Source organism: Muscardinus avellanarius (assembly GCF_963383645.1).
Source record: "Muscardinus avellanarius genome assembly, chromosome: 3".
Lineage (NCBI taxonomy): Eukaryota > Metazoa > Chordata > Mammalia > Rodentia > Gliridae > Muscardinus > Muscardinus avellanarius.
The window spans coordinates 76049636-76067008 of NC_137788.1; the positions used below are offsets into that span (position 1 = coordinate 76049636).

The 17373-nt window shown below is 35.7% G+C and overlaps 1 protein-coding gene across 1 annotated transcript in view; it reads right to left on the minus strand.

The window, feature by feature from the left end:
• COL24A1 (collagen type XXIV alpha 1 chain) overlaps window positions 1–17373 on the minus strand; it is a gene marked incomplete at both ends in the record, with an annotated part of 326813 nt that overhangs the window by 51538 nt on the left and 257902 nt on the right. Inside the window, 2 exons of the mRNA XM_080692101.1 lie at window positions 9467–9574; window positions 10692–10745. Coding sequence (XP_080548227.1) covers window positions 9467–9574; window positions 10692–10745 — 162 coding nt within the window. The remainder of the gene's footprint in view (window positions 1–9466; window positions 9575–10691; window positions 10746–17373) is intronic.

Consider the following 17373-nt stretch of genomic DNA (forward strand, 5'->3'; position numbering starts at 1 on the left):
TAATGCTACAAACCCCAGAATAAATATTTTTCTCAGTGGATAAATCCAACAGTCTTTAAAGGTAAGCCAAGAAACACCATGGTGCCATGGTTCTTGTTTTTTTTTTTTTTTTAAATGGAAAGATGTCCTTACTTCTGGTTGAAAATATTCCAGGAAACTTGCTAGTATTTAGAAACAGTATTATTTTCTCTTAAGTAATTTTTCTATTATCATAATGGTTTTTAGAAATAATTCTCTTAGAAGTTACTTTTCCTAATGATCATTTAGCCACTGATGAACATTTCATTTCATTCTGACATTTCATTGGATAAAAGTTCTTAGTATTAGAATCCTAATTCCTACCAATTATTCTTCATAGAACAGAGACATTTATAGCAAATTTTTCCATATTCATAAATATTAATAGCATGTACAAATCTTTGTCTCCCAAAGTCATTTTCTCAAGGGAATGTTACTCTGTTTTTATTTTGATGAGTACAAAACACTTCAACACTTAAGAAATCCTGATACCCTAAGTATGCATGTAAAATTTTTCTACTTATTCTGTGACAATGTTAAAAATTACCATATAATAACTTATGATCTGATACCTAATTGCTGAGTGATGGCTATACCAGATGGCATTTCACTTCATGGGAGGTATATTGCAGCAATATTTACATTACTGTAATTCATATCAATTTTTTTCATCATGAAGTTCAATGAACTTTCTGTACTATTCATATATAAAAAGGATATGGCTCCAAAATTTTTTGTAATAGTCCCAAATTAGAGACAGAGTAACTCAGAAAGAGGAGGTGCAATATGCATGTTTTGTTGTTTGACTAATTCACACTCAGTCTTTTCTTTCCTTTGAAAGAACATTTTTAACCTCCTCTCCAAATGCCTTAGGTCCTTTTAATGAATGCTTTTTATGTGTATGTATGCTTGGGGTTGAACCCAGGGACCCTCTACCACTGATCTACACTCCTAGCTCTCTTTATTTCTTATTTTGAAGAGTCTCATTAAGTTTGTTATGGTTAGATATAGGATGGCCCCTTGAGGAACTCAACAATTGGCGTTTGGAGTTGATGTAACTGAATCATGAGGGTTGTAATCCCAGAGGTGAATGAATCTATTATAATGAATTTATCTGGGTGGTTGTCTAGATGGGTAGGGTGTGGCAGGAGAATCTGGGTCCCTGGGGTGCAGCCTTTGAGATTATATATGGTTCCTCCTCTCCCGATCCTTCTCTTCCTTCGCTTCCATAATGTGAGAAAAACAAACCATGTTCTCTTCCTCTATCTTCCACCTATGACCAGGCCCAAGGATCTGTGGTTCCCACCTTTAAATGGACTGAACCAAACACTGTAAGAAAATAAATCTTTCCTCTGAGTTACATGGTCAATCTTTTAGATTACAGCTATAAGAATGCTGACCTCAACAAAGTTGTTGAGGCCAATCTCAAATTTGCAGTTCTCCTGTCTCAGCCTCCCAAGTGTTAGGATTACGGATGTGTGCCACTGCTTCCAACTTCTGATAAACATTTAAATGTGATCAAGTTTCTTTCATTTAATAAAAAAACCCCACAAGTTTCTACCCTCAATTCATCCTCTAGTTACTGCTCTACTCTCTCCTTCAGAACTAAACTTGATATGAATTCAACCACTGGAAATGACTATTTTGATTATTCTCATAATTCACACTCTCAAGTACTTTAATACTATTTATGCTTCTCATTAGCAAAATAAAAAAATGATTCTTTGCTAAAGTTACTGATAACTTCCATATTTTCTTTTTTTCAGTATTGGGGATTGAACCCAGAACATGCACATTCTGGGCAAGTACTATAACACTACCCCACATCTCCAGCCCTTTTTATTTTATTTTGAGACAGAATCATGTTAAATTTCCCAAATTGGCCTTGAACTTACAATCCTTCTGCCTCATCCTTCTAAGGAGCTGGAATTACAGATGTATGCCACTGTGCCCAGCTCATAACATTTTATTAAATTTTTGTATGAAGGTCCAACCCTTACTTGCAAATGCCAGAAGTCAACCCTGGACAGTTTAAGCAGAAAAGACATGGAAGAGACGATTGTAGCTCATAATCACAGATAAACCTGGAAAACCAATTTTGAAAAATATGTGGTGGTGCACGCTTGTAATCCACACGCTTGGGAGGCTGAGACAGGAGGATCACACAGGTTCGAAGCCAGCCTCAGCTACTTAGTGAGGCTCTCAGCAACTTAGTGAGACCCTGTTTCCAAATAAAATATAAAATAGGTCTGGGAGTATAGCCCGGAGGTAGAAAGCCTCTGGGTTCCACTCCTAGTACCACCAAAAAAAAAAAAGGAAGTTAAGAAGTTGGAATTTGTGTGCTGCAACAAGTAGCGTGCCTGCTGCTGGACACCGCACACTCTTCCTAGCACCACTGTCATCCTTGAAAATGCTGCTGATGTTAGTACGACTACCATCCCTGCTTCACTGTATCACTAACTTCCACCTGAAGGTTTAAAAGTATAAAATAAAAACAATTGTAAAAATAGAAGAACTAGCCGGGCCTGATGGCTCACGCTTGTAACCCCAGCATTCGGGAGGATGAGACCAGAGGATCATGGTTTGCAGACAGCCTCAGCTACTTAGTGAGGCCCTTTGAAACTCAGTGAGTCCCTGTTTCAAAAGAAAGAATAAAAAATAGGGCTGGGGGTGTAGTTTGGAGGTAGAATGTTCCTGGGTTCCATCTCTAGTACTAAAAAAAAAAATAGAACTTTATAGAATGAAAATATAAGAAAATATTTCTGTACAGGTATACAATATGTTTGTGTTTTATATTGTGTTACTACAAAAGTTAAAAATATTAAAAGTTTATATATTCAAAGAGTCATGGTAACCATTGGTTAATCTATTTATAAAGAAATTTTAAGTGTATTCAGAGCAGTCTAAGTATACAGTGTTTACAAAGTCTCTAGCAGTGGAAAGTAATGTCCCAGCCTTCATTTTAGCTCAGGACTCACTCACTGACTCACCCAGAGCGACCTCCTCTCCTGCAAGCTCAATTCCATGGTAAGTGCCCTATGCTGGTGCAACATTAAAAAAACTGCAAACTTTATACTAATTTTTGCTGTACATTTTCTATGTTTATATATGTTTTGCTACATAAATGCCTACTACTATAATTACCTATAGTATCAAGTACAGTAACATGCTGTACGGGTAAGTTTATAACTAGGAGTGAAACCTAGGTGCGTGGTAGGCTTTACAACCTAGGTTTGTATAAGTATACACTAGATGTTTCCACAGTGAAGACATTGCTTAACCAGGACTTCTCAGAATGTATCCCTTCCTTTGAGCAACATGTGGCTACATCATTCATTTTTGTATCTTGATCCTGCATCTTGCAACCTTGCTAAAATCATTTAATTTTTTGTAGATTGTTGATTATCTATATAGATAATTATGTTGTATACAAAGACAGTTTTATTTCTCCCATGAAAATGTGAATGCCTTTTATTTCTTGTTATTACCCTGGCTGGAACTTTATTACATTGACTAGAACCACCAGTACAATGTTAAATGTGCCTTATAAATATGAGAGGGTAATAAAGACATCTGTAACATATAAGGGCTCAGATTTGCCTCATAGACACCTATTTTGAAAACTCTTAGAGAAAGTGCTCATAGGAACAAATCCAGAAGATTCTAACAGGGATACTGAAAATGATGGTGATCAAATAAGTTTATTACTGTCAAAAATGCTAAAGATAATGAAGTGTAAATGCATAAATAAAAGCAACTGCAGAAACAGTCAAATTTGAGGCAGCCAGGCATGGTAGTTCATGCCTGTAATCCTAGTACTTGGGAAGCTGGGAGAGGAGGATCCGGGTTCACAGCCAGACTCAGCTACTTAGAGAGGCTTTATGCAACTGAGTGAGAACTTGTTTCAAAATAAAGAATAAAAAATAGGGCTGGGAGTGTAGGTTGAATGTTCCTGGGTTTCATTCCCAGTGCCAAAAAAAAAAAAATTGAGGCAATATGAAAAGATAATGAGGGAGAGAAGTTTATAAAAACAAAGAGATCTGAGAGTACACACCACTTGTTTTGTTAGAGGGAAGATAAGGGTTGTGAGATGTTAAAAATGTCAAAATTTAAATAAATATACATTTGATTATTAAATTTACTACAACTGTACAAAAACAGCCAAAGAATGGTAAATTTTAAATAATCAGAAGAAAATGTAGTCATTCAATAGAAATTAGGAAAGAGAAAGAAAAAAAAAAGCCTAAACTCTAAAAGGATAGTACGTGACTAGAGAAATACAGAATTAATGCGGAAAAAAAATATATGTATTTTGTGAGTCTGGGGATGGAACCCAGGGGCATTCAATGTCCAAGCTACATCTCCTGCCCTATTTTTGTATTCTTTATTTTGAAACAGGGTCTCACTAAGTTGTGAAGGGCCTCACTAAGTAGCCGAGGCTGTCTACGAACTGCGATCCTCCTGTCTACGCCTCCCGAAAGCTGGGATTACAAGCATGCACCACCACGGCCGGTCAGAAAATATTCTTAATGGAGAAATTTTAGATGTGGATCATAGAATCTAGAGCAGTAGAAGAATTTTTACTATTTCTGGTACTTTTGAATATAGTACTGAAGGTCTTTTGCAACTTCTTTGGAAAAAGAAATGAAAAAAGGAAAGAGATAAATCTGCCATCATTTGAAGATGTAGACTACACAATACCCAACAGCATCACAACAGCAAGTTATTAAAAATTTTAAAAATCATCAGTATCAGATTTTAAACCATATTTTAAACTTATTTAAATATGTAATGCTTACAGAACAATAATTAACTAGATGATAAAACAAGAATAAGAACATACAAGGCTTATATTAAAGGGCAATATTGCAGATTAATAAGAGCAAAGGATATCAAGGCTGCCTTTGTAGCTATGACATAGAAAATTCAATCTCTCAGTATCTCAGTTTTCTCATCTATAAAATAATAATTATAGTTGTACTTATAAGGTGGTAAAGATTCAATGAGTTAACACATTACAATTTTTATCATAGTGTCTAGCACATACGTATAGGAATTTCTGCCATTACTATCATGGAAAAATTCTATCATAGGACCATAGAAGACAACAGTAATAAATAGATATTTCATACTATTATATTAGATATCTATAATAATGTTATATAATTTTTCTCTAAATTAATCCAAGAAAAATCCAATGATAGTTCAAGTTTTTGTTTTGCTTTTAGAAAACTTCAGCAAATTGAATTATAAATGTTTGTGGAGAAATGAAGATATATGATTATCTTTAATTAACCATAAAAAGAAAACGTATAAGCCAGGCATGGTGGCGCACGCTTCTAATGCCAGCATTTGGGAGGCTGAGACAGGAGGATCTGGGTTCACAGACAGCCTCAGCGACTTAGTGAGGCCCTTCACAACTTAGTGATACCCTGTTTCAAAATAAAGAATAAAAATTTGGGCTGGTGCCAGGTATGGTGGCGCACGCTTGTAATCCCCGCACTTTGGAGGTGGAAACAGGAGAATTGTGCAGGTTCGAAGCTAGCCTCGCTGGCCTAAGAGACCCTGTTTCCAAGTAAAATATAAAAAATTAGGTCTGGGAGTGTAGCCCGGGGCTGGGGGTGTACCTCGGAGGTAGAATGCCCCTGGGTTCCACCCCAGTATTAAAAAATAAAATAAAATAAAAATAAAAGCCTAAAGAAGGGAGCATTTCCCTACCTGCCACAACTGAGGACATACTGCAGAGAGACACTGTACTAAGAACAGTGCAATTCACCAGATATCAGCCAATTTCTGTAAAAGGGCTAGATAGTAACTACTTTAAACTTTTCAGGCCATCTATTCTCTGTTACAACTATTCAACTGAGCCACTGTAGTCCACAAGTATCCATATATAAATAAATGATGTGGCTGTGTGTTCCAATAAAATTAATTTATGAATATTAAATTCAAATTTAATATAATTTTCACATGTCACAAACATCCTTCTTTTTATTTTCCTACCATTGTAAAACGTAAAGATCACTCTCAAGGATGAGAGGACATACAAAAATCGGTCAATTTGGTTTACTGGTGTAATTTGCTTACAATGGAATGGACTGCTGCTAAAGGCCATGTCATCTGTTTGCCTTTTGAGATCCAATCTCTACCCTGATTTATGATCCAGCTGGCTCCAGTTGCTGGTCAGTGGTTTATAAAGAAGATAAAAAGAGGAGTGGGTTTGCCGGGTTCAGTAATGCATGCCTGCAATCCTAGGATTTGGAAGGTTGAGACAAGAGAATTGAAGTTTCACAGCCAGACTCAGCAAGCTTGTGAGGCCATCTGTAATTTAGTGATTAATTTCAAAATTAAAAAAAGGACAGGGCAAAAAAAAAAAAAAAAAAGGACAGGGTAATTTTGGGTTCAACCCCCAATAATGCCCCCCCTCAAAGTGAGTTTCTTGTGCCATATATAGTTGAAGACCCAAATCCATGTAAGGTTTGTAGAGTTTGCAAACAATATATCTTCAGCTAACTAGATGTGTATGCCAATATAAGAGCATTGGTAGAAAAAGATTAAAATTTCAAGAAAAGGGATAGATGGAGGCATTTGAACAAACATGGGTAAAACTAAGAACTTTCCTGGGTGTGGTGGCGCATGCTTGTGATCCCAGCATTCGGGAGGCTGAGACCGGAGGATCACGGTTCACGAATAGCCTCAGCTACTTAGTGAGGCCCTCCGTAACTTAGCGAGACCCTATTTCAAAATAAAGAATAAAAAAATAGGGCTGGGGGTGTAGCTCGGAGGTTGAATGCCCCTGGGTTTCATCCCCAGACCCAAACAAACAAACAAACAAACAAACAAACAAACAAACACCTAAGAACTTTGAACTTCCAGTCTCTCTTGTCATTTCTTGCTTGAGAAAGATGCCTTTATTCAAGCATCTGGGAGCACCATTCATCTGGTAGATTGGCAATTTGGAGCCCAGACTCAATTGTTGCCCATAGTCAATGAGGCTGAAATGATACAGCTCCCTTAATATGTTGGCTATATGGAAAGAAATACTAGGGATCAGAAAGAAAAAGATGCGAAGATACACCTCTGTCATATATAATCTAATCAGCCACTCTCACTGGAAGAACTCAAAGAATATTCTTAATGAAGGCGTTCATAAATATCAGTAGAATTAGGTTCTCTGATTTCAGTGGAATACTGGAATTACCCAAGTGGAAGAGTCCAAGATGGTGGTATTCTCTGAGAGAAGAGGGAGGAGCAATTATCATAATATGCCACAGGATGGAATTAAATCAGAGCATTTTTTCCTTGTACAGATCTGTGGTGATAGTTCATTGAACACAGAATCCCTAGGAATTGAATAGGCCATATCTAACCAGGATATATTGATATTTAGATAGAAAATGTCTAGATCTTATGGAAGCAAATTAACTTAAATCTTTGTGTTTGAGACTCATGGTATCTCAGTTCCCAGACTCATGCTAGTTTCTAGATTAGAACCTAATCTAGATAAATTCTCTGGGAGCAAGAACTCTGCAATTCGATCAAAGTGTATACTATGACTCCACCTCCCAGCCTTCCTCAAAGGTGCCTGGGTTCATTTACTAGGTCACAGTCCTGGGAAAAGAAGTTCTCAGACTTCCTGGAAATAAAAGTATCATCAAGGCTCTCCTATAAACAGAGTGGGAGATTATATTCTTTTTATTTTTAAAGTTGTGCTAACACACATATACCATTTACCACTTTAACCATTTTTAGGTATATAATTCAGCAGCATAAAGTACACTTGCATAGTTATACAAACATCTTCACCATCCACCTCTAGAACTATTTATCTTCCCAAACCAAAACTCTGTACCCGTTAAACAATAACTCTCGCTCTCTGAAAACTCACCACTTTATTTTGTGTCTTTATGAGTTTGACTGCTCTAGGTACCTCATGTACGTAGAATCATAATTTGCTGTTTGGTGTCTAGATAATTTCACTTAACATAATGTCTTCGTTACTCCTGTTGCAACATGTGTTAAAACTTAGATTTTTAAAGTTGGATTGTAGCTCAGTAGTAGAAAACTTGTTTCAAGGCCCTGGGTTCAATTCCTATCATGGTAAAAAACCAAACCAAACCAAAATACCCTCCCCCTTAAAAAAAAAAAAAAAGGCTGACAAGCTGGGCTTGGTGGCGCATACTTGTAATCCCTGTGCTTGGGAGGCTGAGACAGGTGGATCACACAGGTTCGAAGCCAGCCTCAGCTACTTAGTGAGGCTCTCAGCAACTTAATGAGACCCTGTTTCCAAATAAAGTATAAAATAGGTCTGAGAGTATAGCCCCAGGGGTAGAAAAGCCCTTGGGTTCCACCCCCAGTACCATCAAAAAAAAAAAAAAAAAAAAAAGCTGACAAATATTCCATTGCATGTTATAGCACATTTATTTGTTGTTGTTTTAAAACAAATTAGATAAATTTTCATAGTGGAAATATGTAAATTTGGGTTTGAGTTTAAGTGCAGCACTATGCTGGATGGGATTAAACAGCTAGAATTTATTATTTTAGGAAAGAAAACAAATAAACTGATAAATGTATACAAATGGTGGAAATACAAAAGGGTAAATTTGACTGAGTTCCTGAAAGTATATAGTTAATTCTTCTAATGTTTCAAGTGAAAACACAACCTGAGCTAACCTATCTGAATTAGGTTTCCATTGAGGAAGCAAAGAGGGAAAGTGGCTAAGTGAGGATGGAAATGTGGGTTTTAAATATCTGATCAAGCCAGGCGTGGTGGTGCACGCTTGTAATCCCCACGCTTGGGAGGCAGAGACAGGAGGATCGCGCAGGTTCGAAGCCAGCCCCGCGCGCTGGCTTAGGAGACCCTGTTTCCAAATAAAAATGTAAAAATAGGTCTGGGAGTGTAGCCCGGAGGTAGAAGGGCTTCCAGGAACCCCAGTACCACCACCACCAAAAAAAAAAAAAAAATCTGATCAAATAAATAAGGCATAAATTCACAAAAGCTAAGAGTGAGTATATATCACTGTATCACTCCTGGATGAACACAGAATACATTCACATAGTTCTTGAAAACATTGGGGCTGTAAAAGTAAAGGGAAAATGACTTTTGGCAGAACCTACCAAGAGTTACTGCCAAGACCTAAATGTTCCAAAGGTGGCTTAAGACATTTGATGAACTCAAAGCATGGCCAGCTTGTATAGCCCCTAACAGTTCTTTGAAAAAAAGCTTCTATGTGTATAAAATTATTAATACTATGAGCTATTACAGTTCAACTGTCCAATATAATATAACCATTGACATCCCTGGAAATCATAAATATAATTCCAAAATAACTATTAAAAATATCTTAATCTGAGCCAATGCCAAAGTCAAGAAAGAGAGCCAAAATGTTTATGATCTAGACACTTATGCACAAGAAATAAAGAACAAAGAGATATTCATACTACTCACAGGAAGTCCCTGTTTTCCCAGCAGCCCAGCTTTTCCAGGATTTCCTGAAACTCCATCAGCTCCATGATATCCTTGGATGCCTTTTGGCCCCGGAAAGCCTGGAAGTCCCTTGATAATTAAAAATTACTTTTATTATAGAGAGAAGTTTAGATGCTTAAATGACAAATTCATGTATATGGATTGGGGTAAGGGAGATAAGTTTGCATTTATGTACCCTGTTTCAGGATAAATTTTCTTCAGTTTCCTGTATTCATTAAAGATTTACTATTTGGATTCAAGAGACAGCTATCTGGGAAAGTCCCCTGCGTGAATTTGCTGTGTAACCTTTAGAGGATTCGTATAATTATCTGATATTTCTCATCTGGCAAGCCCATGCTCTATTTAGCTGTCAAAAAAAAAGGTCAGCTATATGCACCTATCTGTTTGAATATGGCCTGTCATTGCCCATCTTCAAAACCTTGTATTGTATTATTTTTCCAAGAAACAAATGAGGGATTTTTGTTCCCCTTTGAATTAGATAATTACATGACTGAAGAAAGGTCAGAACATTTTGTTTCTACTCTTGGGCAACAGGATTTGTTCTGTAAGGATCTCTAATCTGAATGTGCTTATAATTTATATTCATTTTCTTTACTTTTTTTTTTTTTTTTGAACTAACACAGGCAATCCAAAGCAGACATAGAAGCCTCAGCGAGGGGAGACCAGCAGGAAGTCTTTGCTAATATGCCCGTCGGTACATACCTATCTGGCTAGAGGAGGACACCGATATTAAGGTAAAATTGACTTTTGTGATAAAAGGATTTAAGAAATTTCAAAGACTTTCTGTTCTTTTTGCCAGGAGAATAAAAAGTTGAGTCCTCCAATTACAATCCAGCTCGTGCCTTTTTAATTATGCTGGAAGATTTCTGACCTTTGTTATAATTCATTTACTCAAGATTCCAAGTTCCCTGTTTTCTAGTGGTACACCATGACAGAGGAGCATGAAGCCACAGAGGGGGCTTCATAACACAGGAAGATAGTACCTTCAGTTGCCGGGACTTCTATTTAAACAGCAAGTTTGGTATTGAGTTAGTGGTTTGTTCCCTGTGTGTTCTAGCATGGTTTTAAATTTTCTCAAAACAATTTGATTTATCCAACATGACATAAATGGACCCAAACTTTTCTGCTTGCTAAAGTTGTCAATTCTACTTAGAAACAGGAAAGATGAAAGAGGCCTGTTACTTACAGGAGTACCAGGTTTTCCAGAAGGACCAGGAGCTCCTTTTTTCCCCTTAGGACCCTAAAATTGGAAGCACAGTTGTCATCTGACAGTAATAAACTTACTTAAACTGAAGCCATAGAAAAGAATGTTGAGGCCTGGATGCTGCAGCAAGTATTGCTAATTCCTAGCTGTATATCACTGTTTATTGCTATTTAAGCTTCCTGGGATGGACTTTCATCATCTGAAAATGAGGGAATTTGATCAGATCACCTATGAGTTTTCTTTTAACTATGAATTCAATGATTTAAGAACTTAAATCATAGTTCTACAAGGAAACTTATTTAACAAATGTCCCCACATCCAGACAAAGCCTTTGTATCCTTTTGAAATTAGCTAAATTTGGTAAACATTTATTGAGTATCATGTATCATGGACTCTATTATGTATTTTGCAATGGCAAAGTTCCTGCTCACAAGACTCTTCCCATGTACTAAGAGGCATGGACTGATAGCCTAAAATATGCTTCTCTGGAAGCACAAGCAACATATTTGCAAATTAAAAAACAGATATCTATTTCCCACAGAACAGCTTATTTCCCCATGTGTGTAATGTTTCAAATCATAATTGATTTGACAGTAACTGGTCTGCCAGGATAGTTAGAAACTTTGCCCTTGCAAATAGTGCCATTTTCCTGGTGATATCCTGAAATTATTTTAAGATGAAAAATATTAAAAAAGTGACCTGGAACACAAGTGAGAAAAAAAAAAACATTGTCATTACCAAGCATAGTTCTCAGAAATCACCCAAAGTTCTCACAAACAGGATAATTTCACTGGAATGTGAAGTGTTTAAAAGTTAAAGACAAATTATTTCAACAATTCAACTTGACAACACACACACAAACACACAAGAAACAATTTCAGATGTTACATCTTCTGAAAATGAGCTTAAATATTTTAGAAAAAATAATATATGTCATTGTTAGCAATCAGAGAGATGCAAATCAAAACTACCCTGAGATTTCACCTAACTCCAACTAGAATAGCAATCATAAAAACATAACAACAAATACTGGTGAGGATATGAGGAACTGGGAACTCTAATATATTGTTGGTGGGATTGCAAATTAGCGAAAACATTTTGGAAAACGGTAAGGAGGATCATCACAAGAAGGTGAACGAAATTACCATATGATTCAGCAATACCACACTTCCAAACTACCAAACGAATGCATGCATATCTCTGTTCATAGCCACACAATTAACAATTGCCAAACTATGGAGCCAGCCAAGATGTCCCTCAACAGATGAATGGATTATAAACCTATGGGATATGTACACAATAGAATTTTATTCAGCCATAAGAAGAACACAATGATGTCATTTACAGGGAAATTGCTGGAACTGAAGAACATTATGCTAAGTGAGATTAGTCAGCCACAAAAAGTAAGCAATTAGATGCTCTCCCTAATAGGTTGGGAGCTAAGGATAAAATAGGTCATAGGAGGAACTCTAGACAAATAAGGAGAAACTATAGATAAGCACATAAGGTGACCTAAGTCAGGGGGAAGAGGAAATTTCCTAATGTACATGATGTACATTCAAAAACATATCAAAGTCAACCACTAAGCCAAACATGAGGAGGGAGAGGGAGGAAATAGGGTGAGAATTAGGTAAGGGCTAATTGGATGATGTGTGCATATATGCCTCTACCATCTTGTATTCCATTAAGATGTATGACTATAATGCATCAATAAAAACATTAAAAACAAAAAGAAATAGTATATGTCATCACAGAGAAAAAAGCATTTTCTGTGTACATTGGTTAAGGTCTAATTGAGTGATGTGTGCATGTATACCTCTACCATCTTGTACTCCATGTAAGATGTAGTACTACAATGCACCAATAAAAAAATGAAAAAAACCAAAACAAAACAAAAGAAAAAAAATCAAACATTTAAAGAATTTAAAAATTGGAAAGAATATGGATCAAGTGTTCTATCTCCAAATTTAAAAACTGTTTTACTAGCCTTAGGAAGCACAAATGCAATATTTCTATGGGTAAGAAAACCAGAAAATGGGATAGTTGGTGACCTGGGTTTACTCAGAGTAAATACAATTTTTGGGACATATGGTACTTATAATAAAATACATCTTCCAGAACACAAAAACAAAGTAAAATAAATAAAGACTTTAAATATTGAAAAAGTTCTGATTTCAGTCATCTTGCATAGTACTGATGATAATCTTAAAATATGTTAACCAGTATGTTTTTTCACAATGTTTCTTCTTATGCAAACAGAAAAATCTGTTCTAGACTTTTGATTTTTAAAATAGACTTGTCCTTGGCTTATGAATTTCAGAATGGGTCAATGAAACCCAAAGTTAGGGTAATAGTTTGAGAAAAATATATTTTGAGTTTCAAAATCATGCTTTTTAAATAAAAAACCCAATCTTTAAATATTAAAGGTCCATCTTTGGGTGTCAAAAAACAAGGTTATAAAATATTGAAGTCATAATATTCATGCTATCAACAATAGATCTAGAAAAATTATAATAACATAAAAAGAGTTTTTCCTCTGGAGAGGAGATATAAAAAATATTTGATTTTGGAGAAGAGAAGAGGAGAAATAGAAGAGAAACAAGATCATTAGATATTGGCAGGAACCCAGATAAGAACCTTTTGGTCCATCTTCCCCTCAATCCATAGGGTGGGAAGAAGCAATAGTATATCCAGATAAATTTGGAGATCTGGACACAGAGATGATACCCAGAGACACTAAAGTCCTAATTTAGCAGGTCACATACAGAGCAATGAGTGTCAACAATAGAGAATTTTTTTCATGCATATCCAGGACAATGGAAAGTCTCTGTGAACACCCCAAGTAAATAACATGGTGTGGGAGCAACAGAATGTTATTTCTACATGGCCAAGAACAGAAGGATATGGCCCTGAAGGCCCTATCTGAGGAAGCCTTGCTCTAACTGAGATGAGAAAATAGCTGTGCATAGCATGGGTCAAAGAACTTCTACCAAGAGGGGCAAAGTAGATTCCAGCACAGTGGAATGAAGACATTTGGGGGCCACAAGGGATGACGTGCATTTCAGTGGATGCTAGTTGGAATGGATCTGACAGAAGACTAAAGACACCTCTTACTCCCCTTCACCACTGCAACTCTCAGTGTAACTACAAGCTTGAGAAGAAAGTAAACGGGGAAAACTCTGAATCAAATACAGCATATTTGAGCAGGTGGAGTTAAAGGTACTCATCTAATTAAATTTCCACCAGTTAGGCTTCTACTACCAGATTGCACGGTCTTTCAGAACAGATGTTAAGTTCTATTAAAAGAATACAAAAAAGTTATACTTCAAGTATATCCCACATACATGCATCTTATTCCAAAATTCAACTAACAAAATACAAATTTCATATTTTCACAAATTGATTACAATTTGAGGGTATCCATATGGTGGAGATTATTTCAGAAGAATAATCTATATTATTTATATATTATACCCTGAAACCTACATTTTTGAGCCTAGCATCATCAGAATTAAAATATTATTCAGATTTGAATGGGCAGTAGGAAGCAGCTCAGAATAATGCTAAGGAAACATTATGGATATAAGAAATATTTTAAAGTATATTTTGCAAATGATAGTTGTGTGATTACAAAACCACTTATCCCCTGAACTCTTAAGAGTGTTTGACCATTAATAAGGCCATGGTCCTTGCTATTCTTAATGTTCAGAAGAGATTTCCTTATTACAGTCATCATCACCATAAATAAAAAAGTAGGACAGCTAGTAGGATACTCCCTTTTTTTCCCTTTTTTACTAAGAAATTACAACTCATTAAAATAAAATTACAATGAAATTCAACTACATTTATATCACTAAAGTCTAGAGCACTGTTAATGTTATAGCCTAAATGTCTGCATGCCCCCCACATTCACACGCTGGGATCCTACTGGTAATGTCCACTGGTATTGGGCAATTAAGCTTTTGGGAGGTGATACAGTCCCAAACAGGAAACCCTCATGAGTGGAATCAGTGCCTCCATAAAAAGGTCTCCATAAAGCTCTCCAAACCTCTGCCTCTCAGGACAGGATACAATGCAAATCTCTAATATGGAGGAGGACTCTCACCCAAACCTAGCAGCCTGATCTTGTATTTTCAGCTTCCAGATCTGTGAGAAATAAACTTGGGTTGTTTGTAAGCCCCCTAGTCTGTTGTGCTTTGTCGTAGCAGCCTGAGCTAACTTATTTTGAATTTGTGAGTTAAAAAAAGTTGGAATTGGTGAAGTTTTATATCAAAATTAAGAACTAAACATTATTAAACATTAATATTGCACAGAGGTGGTCTTTGAATAGGAAATTACAGATTGGGCCAAAGGTAAGGTAAATGTGTTGTCATATAAGGTAACTGACTGAGCTGGTACCACAAGGAGGAAAAAATTCACTCTTTAATCCTTCAATTCAAATATAATAAAAGTAGAAGTATGCTATGCTACTTTAAAACTTCACATACTATTTTATTTAAATATACGTACCTCATAAATAACTGAACAGACTTTCTGTTCCCATAATAGGAAAGGCAAATTAATTTTATATGTGACCTTTAGAGTGCCTGTAAAATTGAGCTTTCTCTTTTGCTTGGCTAGCATTGAAAAATATATATAGTAACCCACTTGAAATCAGGTCCATTTAAAAAGCCTTGTATTCATTGCAACTATACTGATTCATAGACTGCTAGAGAAAATAATCTAATTCTTTTGATAAGGGACATTTTTAATGTGCTATGTTGGTTCAAATCTTTATTTTTTGCTTGCTTATTTTTTATTTTATTTTATTTTGTTTAAATGGGGCTCAAGAAGAGTTATCTTAATACTTTGCTAGTTCTAGTTTCTTTTGAGTAAGCAGGTTCATAAAGCAAATATAAATTTAGGGAGTTATACAAGAATTATTCTCTTTCTTTTTTAACTAAGAAATTACAACTCACTAAAATCTGGAATTTTGTTTGGGGAGGAAAATAGATTCTGGCTTGGATCTTAGTCTTTTAAAGCCATTTTAGGGCAGTTCACTTACATTTGCATTAGAGATGTCTTTTATAAAAAATGTTCTGACTAGCTCTCACTTATTCTTCATAATTGTCCACAGTAGCATGCCCAATGAATAAAATTAGTTGGTTAAGTAAACGATCATATTTTAATTACTTTATGAAAGACTTAAAATAGCTTCCATATAATAAGGGAAATTAGGAAATAAAGTTTCTAGTATTGATTCTGTTGCAAATTAGCTCTGTGATCTTAGGTAACTAATAATCTCTCTGGGATTTAAAATTCCTTCATCTGAAAAATAAGAGAATTGTCCAGATGATTTTAACGGGTCATTTCTAAATCTAAAAAAATAAATTTAAAGCTTTGCCAAAACAAGATGACAGTTATTGAACAGAATCCATCTGGCCACTGAAGATGTCCTTAATGAATAATACATTGTTGATGGTTATTCTTGTAGCAATTAATGCTATTTTAAATTCTAAAAGAATTTTTGGTTTGGGACTAAATGTCAGCATTGCCCAAAGTAGGAAAGAACTATTTCCCCTATATTATATGGAATTAAAGTATGGCTTCTTAGCAATTTTCATCTGTAACACCCAGGGAGAGCTAACCATGCAGGCTGGAGATGCAGCTGTCTAGTGAGAAAATTTGATTTTCACTGGCTTAATTTTAATAGATACTAATAAGAACCAAAGAATGTCTCATTTCTAATACATGTCAAAAAGGAAAAAGAAAACAGTATAAATATGAAAGTATTAATTATGAAAGATTAGACATTTTAGGATCCAACCTTAGAGAGTACTTGCATTCTAGGACTTACTGCAAATATAAGAAAGCAATATGACAGAGTAGCAATATTCTAGGCATATAGTTTGTTCCACTACTTTTTCCATTTTGGATTTTAGCAATTCTAAGTGAATAGGACACCAATTTTTCTCTGCATTTCCCCCGTCATTTAGGTTTACTTTCATTGGAAAACTTTTATTAATTATTTGTTAATTCTCATTAATTAAGGAACTGGGCAGAGTCACTTGGGTAGATACCAAGACTATTCAAACTGGCTTCTATGTGAGATAACACCTATTCAATATATCTGATTCAACCCTATTTTATTACTTAGCTCCACAAATGGGAAATACAAGTCTGGATGAAGACAGCTTGACAAATTTGGAAAATGATGACCTCAAATTTATTATTTTTTTTTCTATTCTCATCTAATCTATTATTAAAGTACAGCAATCTTATTAATAATTAGTTAATTAAAAATCAATAAAAAGGAAAGTAAAAAAATGTCATGAAAAATGGGGTGGCAATGAACTGACAGTATAAACGAAAGAGACAGTTGCTGTGCGAGGTTGAGGCAATTAGTACACTGGGGCGGGAAAGGCTAAATTCAATAAACCTACCTGTGTTTAGTTTGCTTTATGCTATGGTTTGGATCTGGGAGGCTCCCCCCCCCCCACACACACACAAAATTTCATGTGTTTGGCAAATGCAGCAATACTTAGAAGTGAAATAATTGAGTTATGAAGACTTTAACTCATCAGTGGATTAATCCATTGATGTGTTAATAATGTGAGTGGATTTACTGGGTGGTAACTACAGGCAGGGGGTGTGGCTGAAGGAGTAAGTGGCTGGGGTGTGGCCT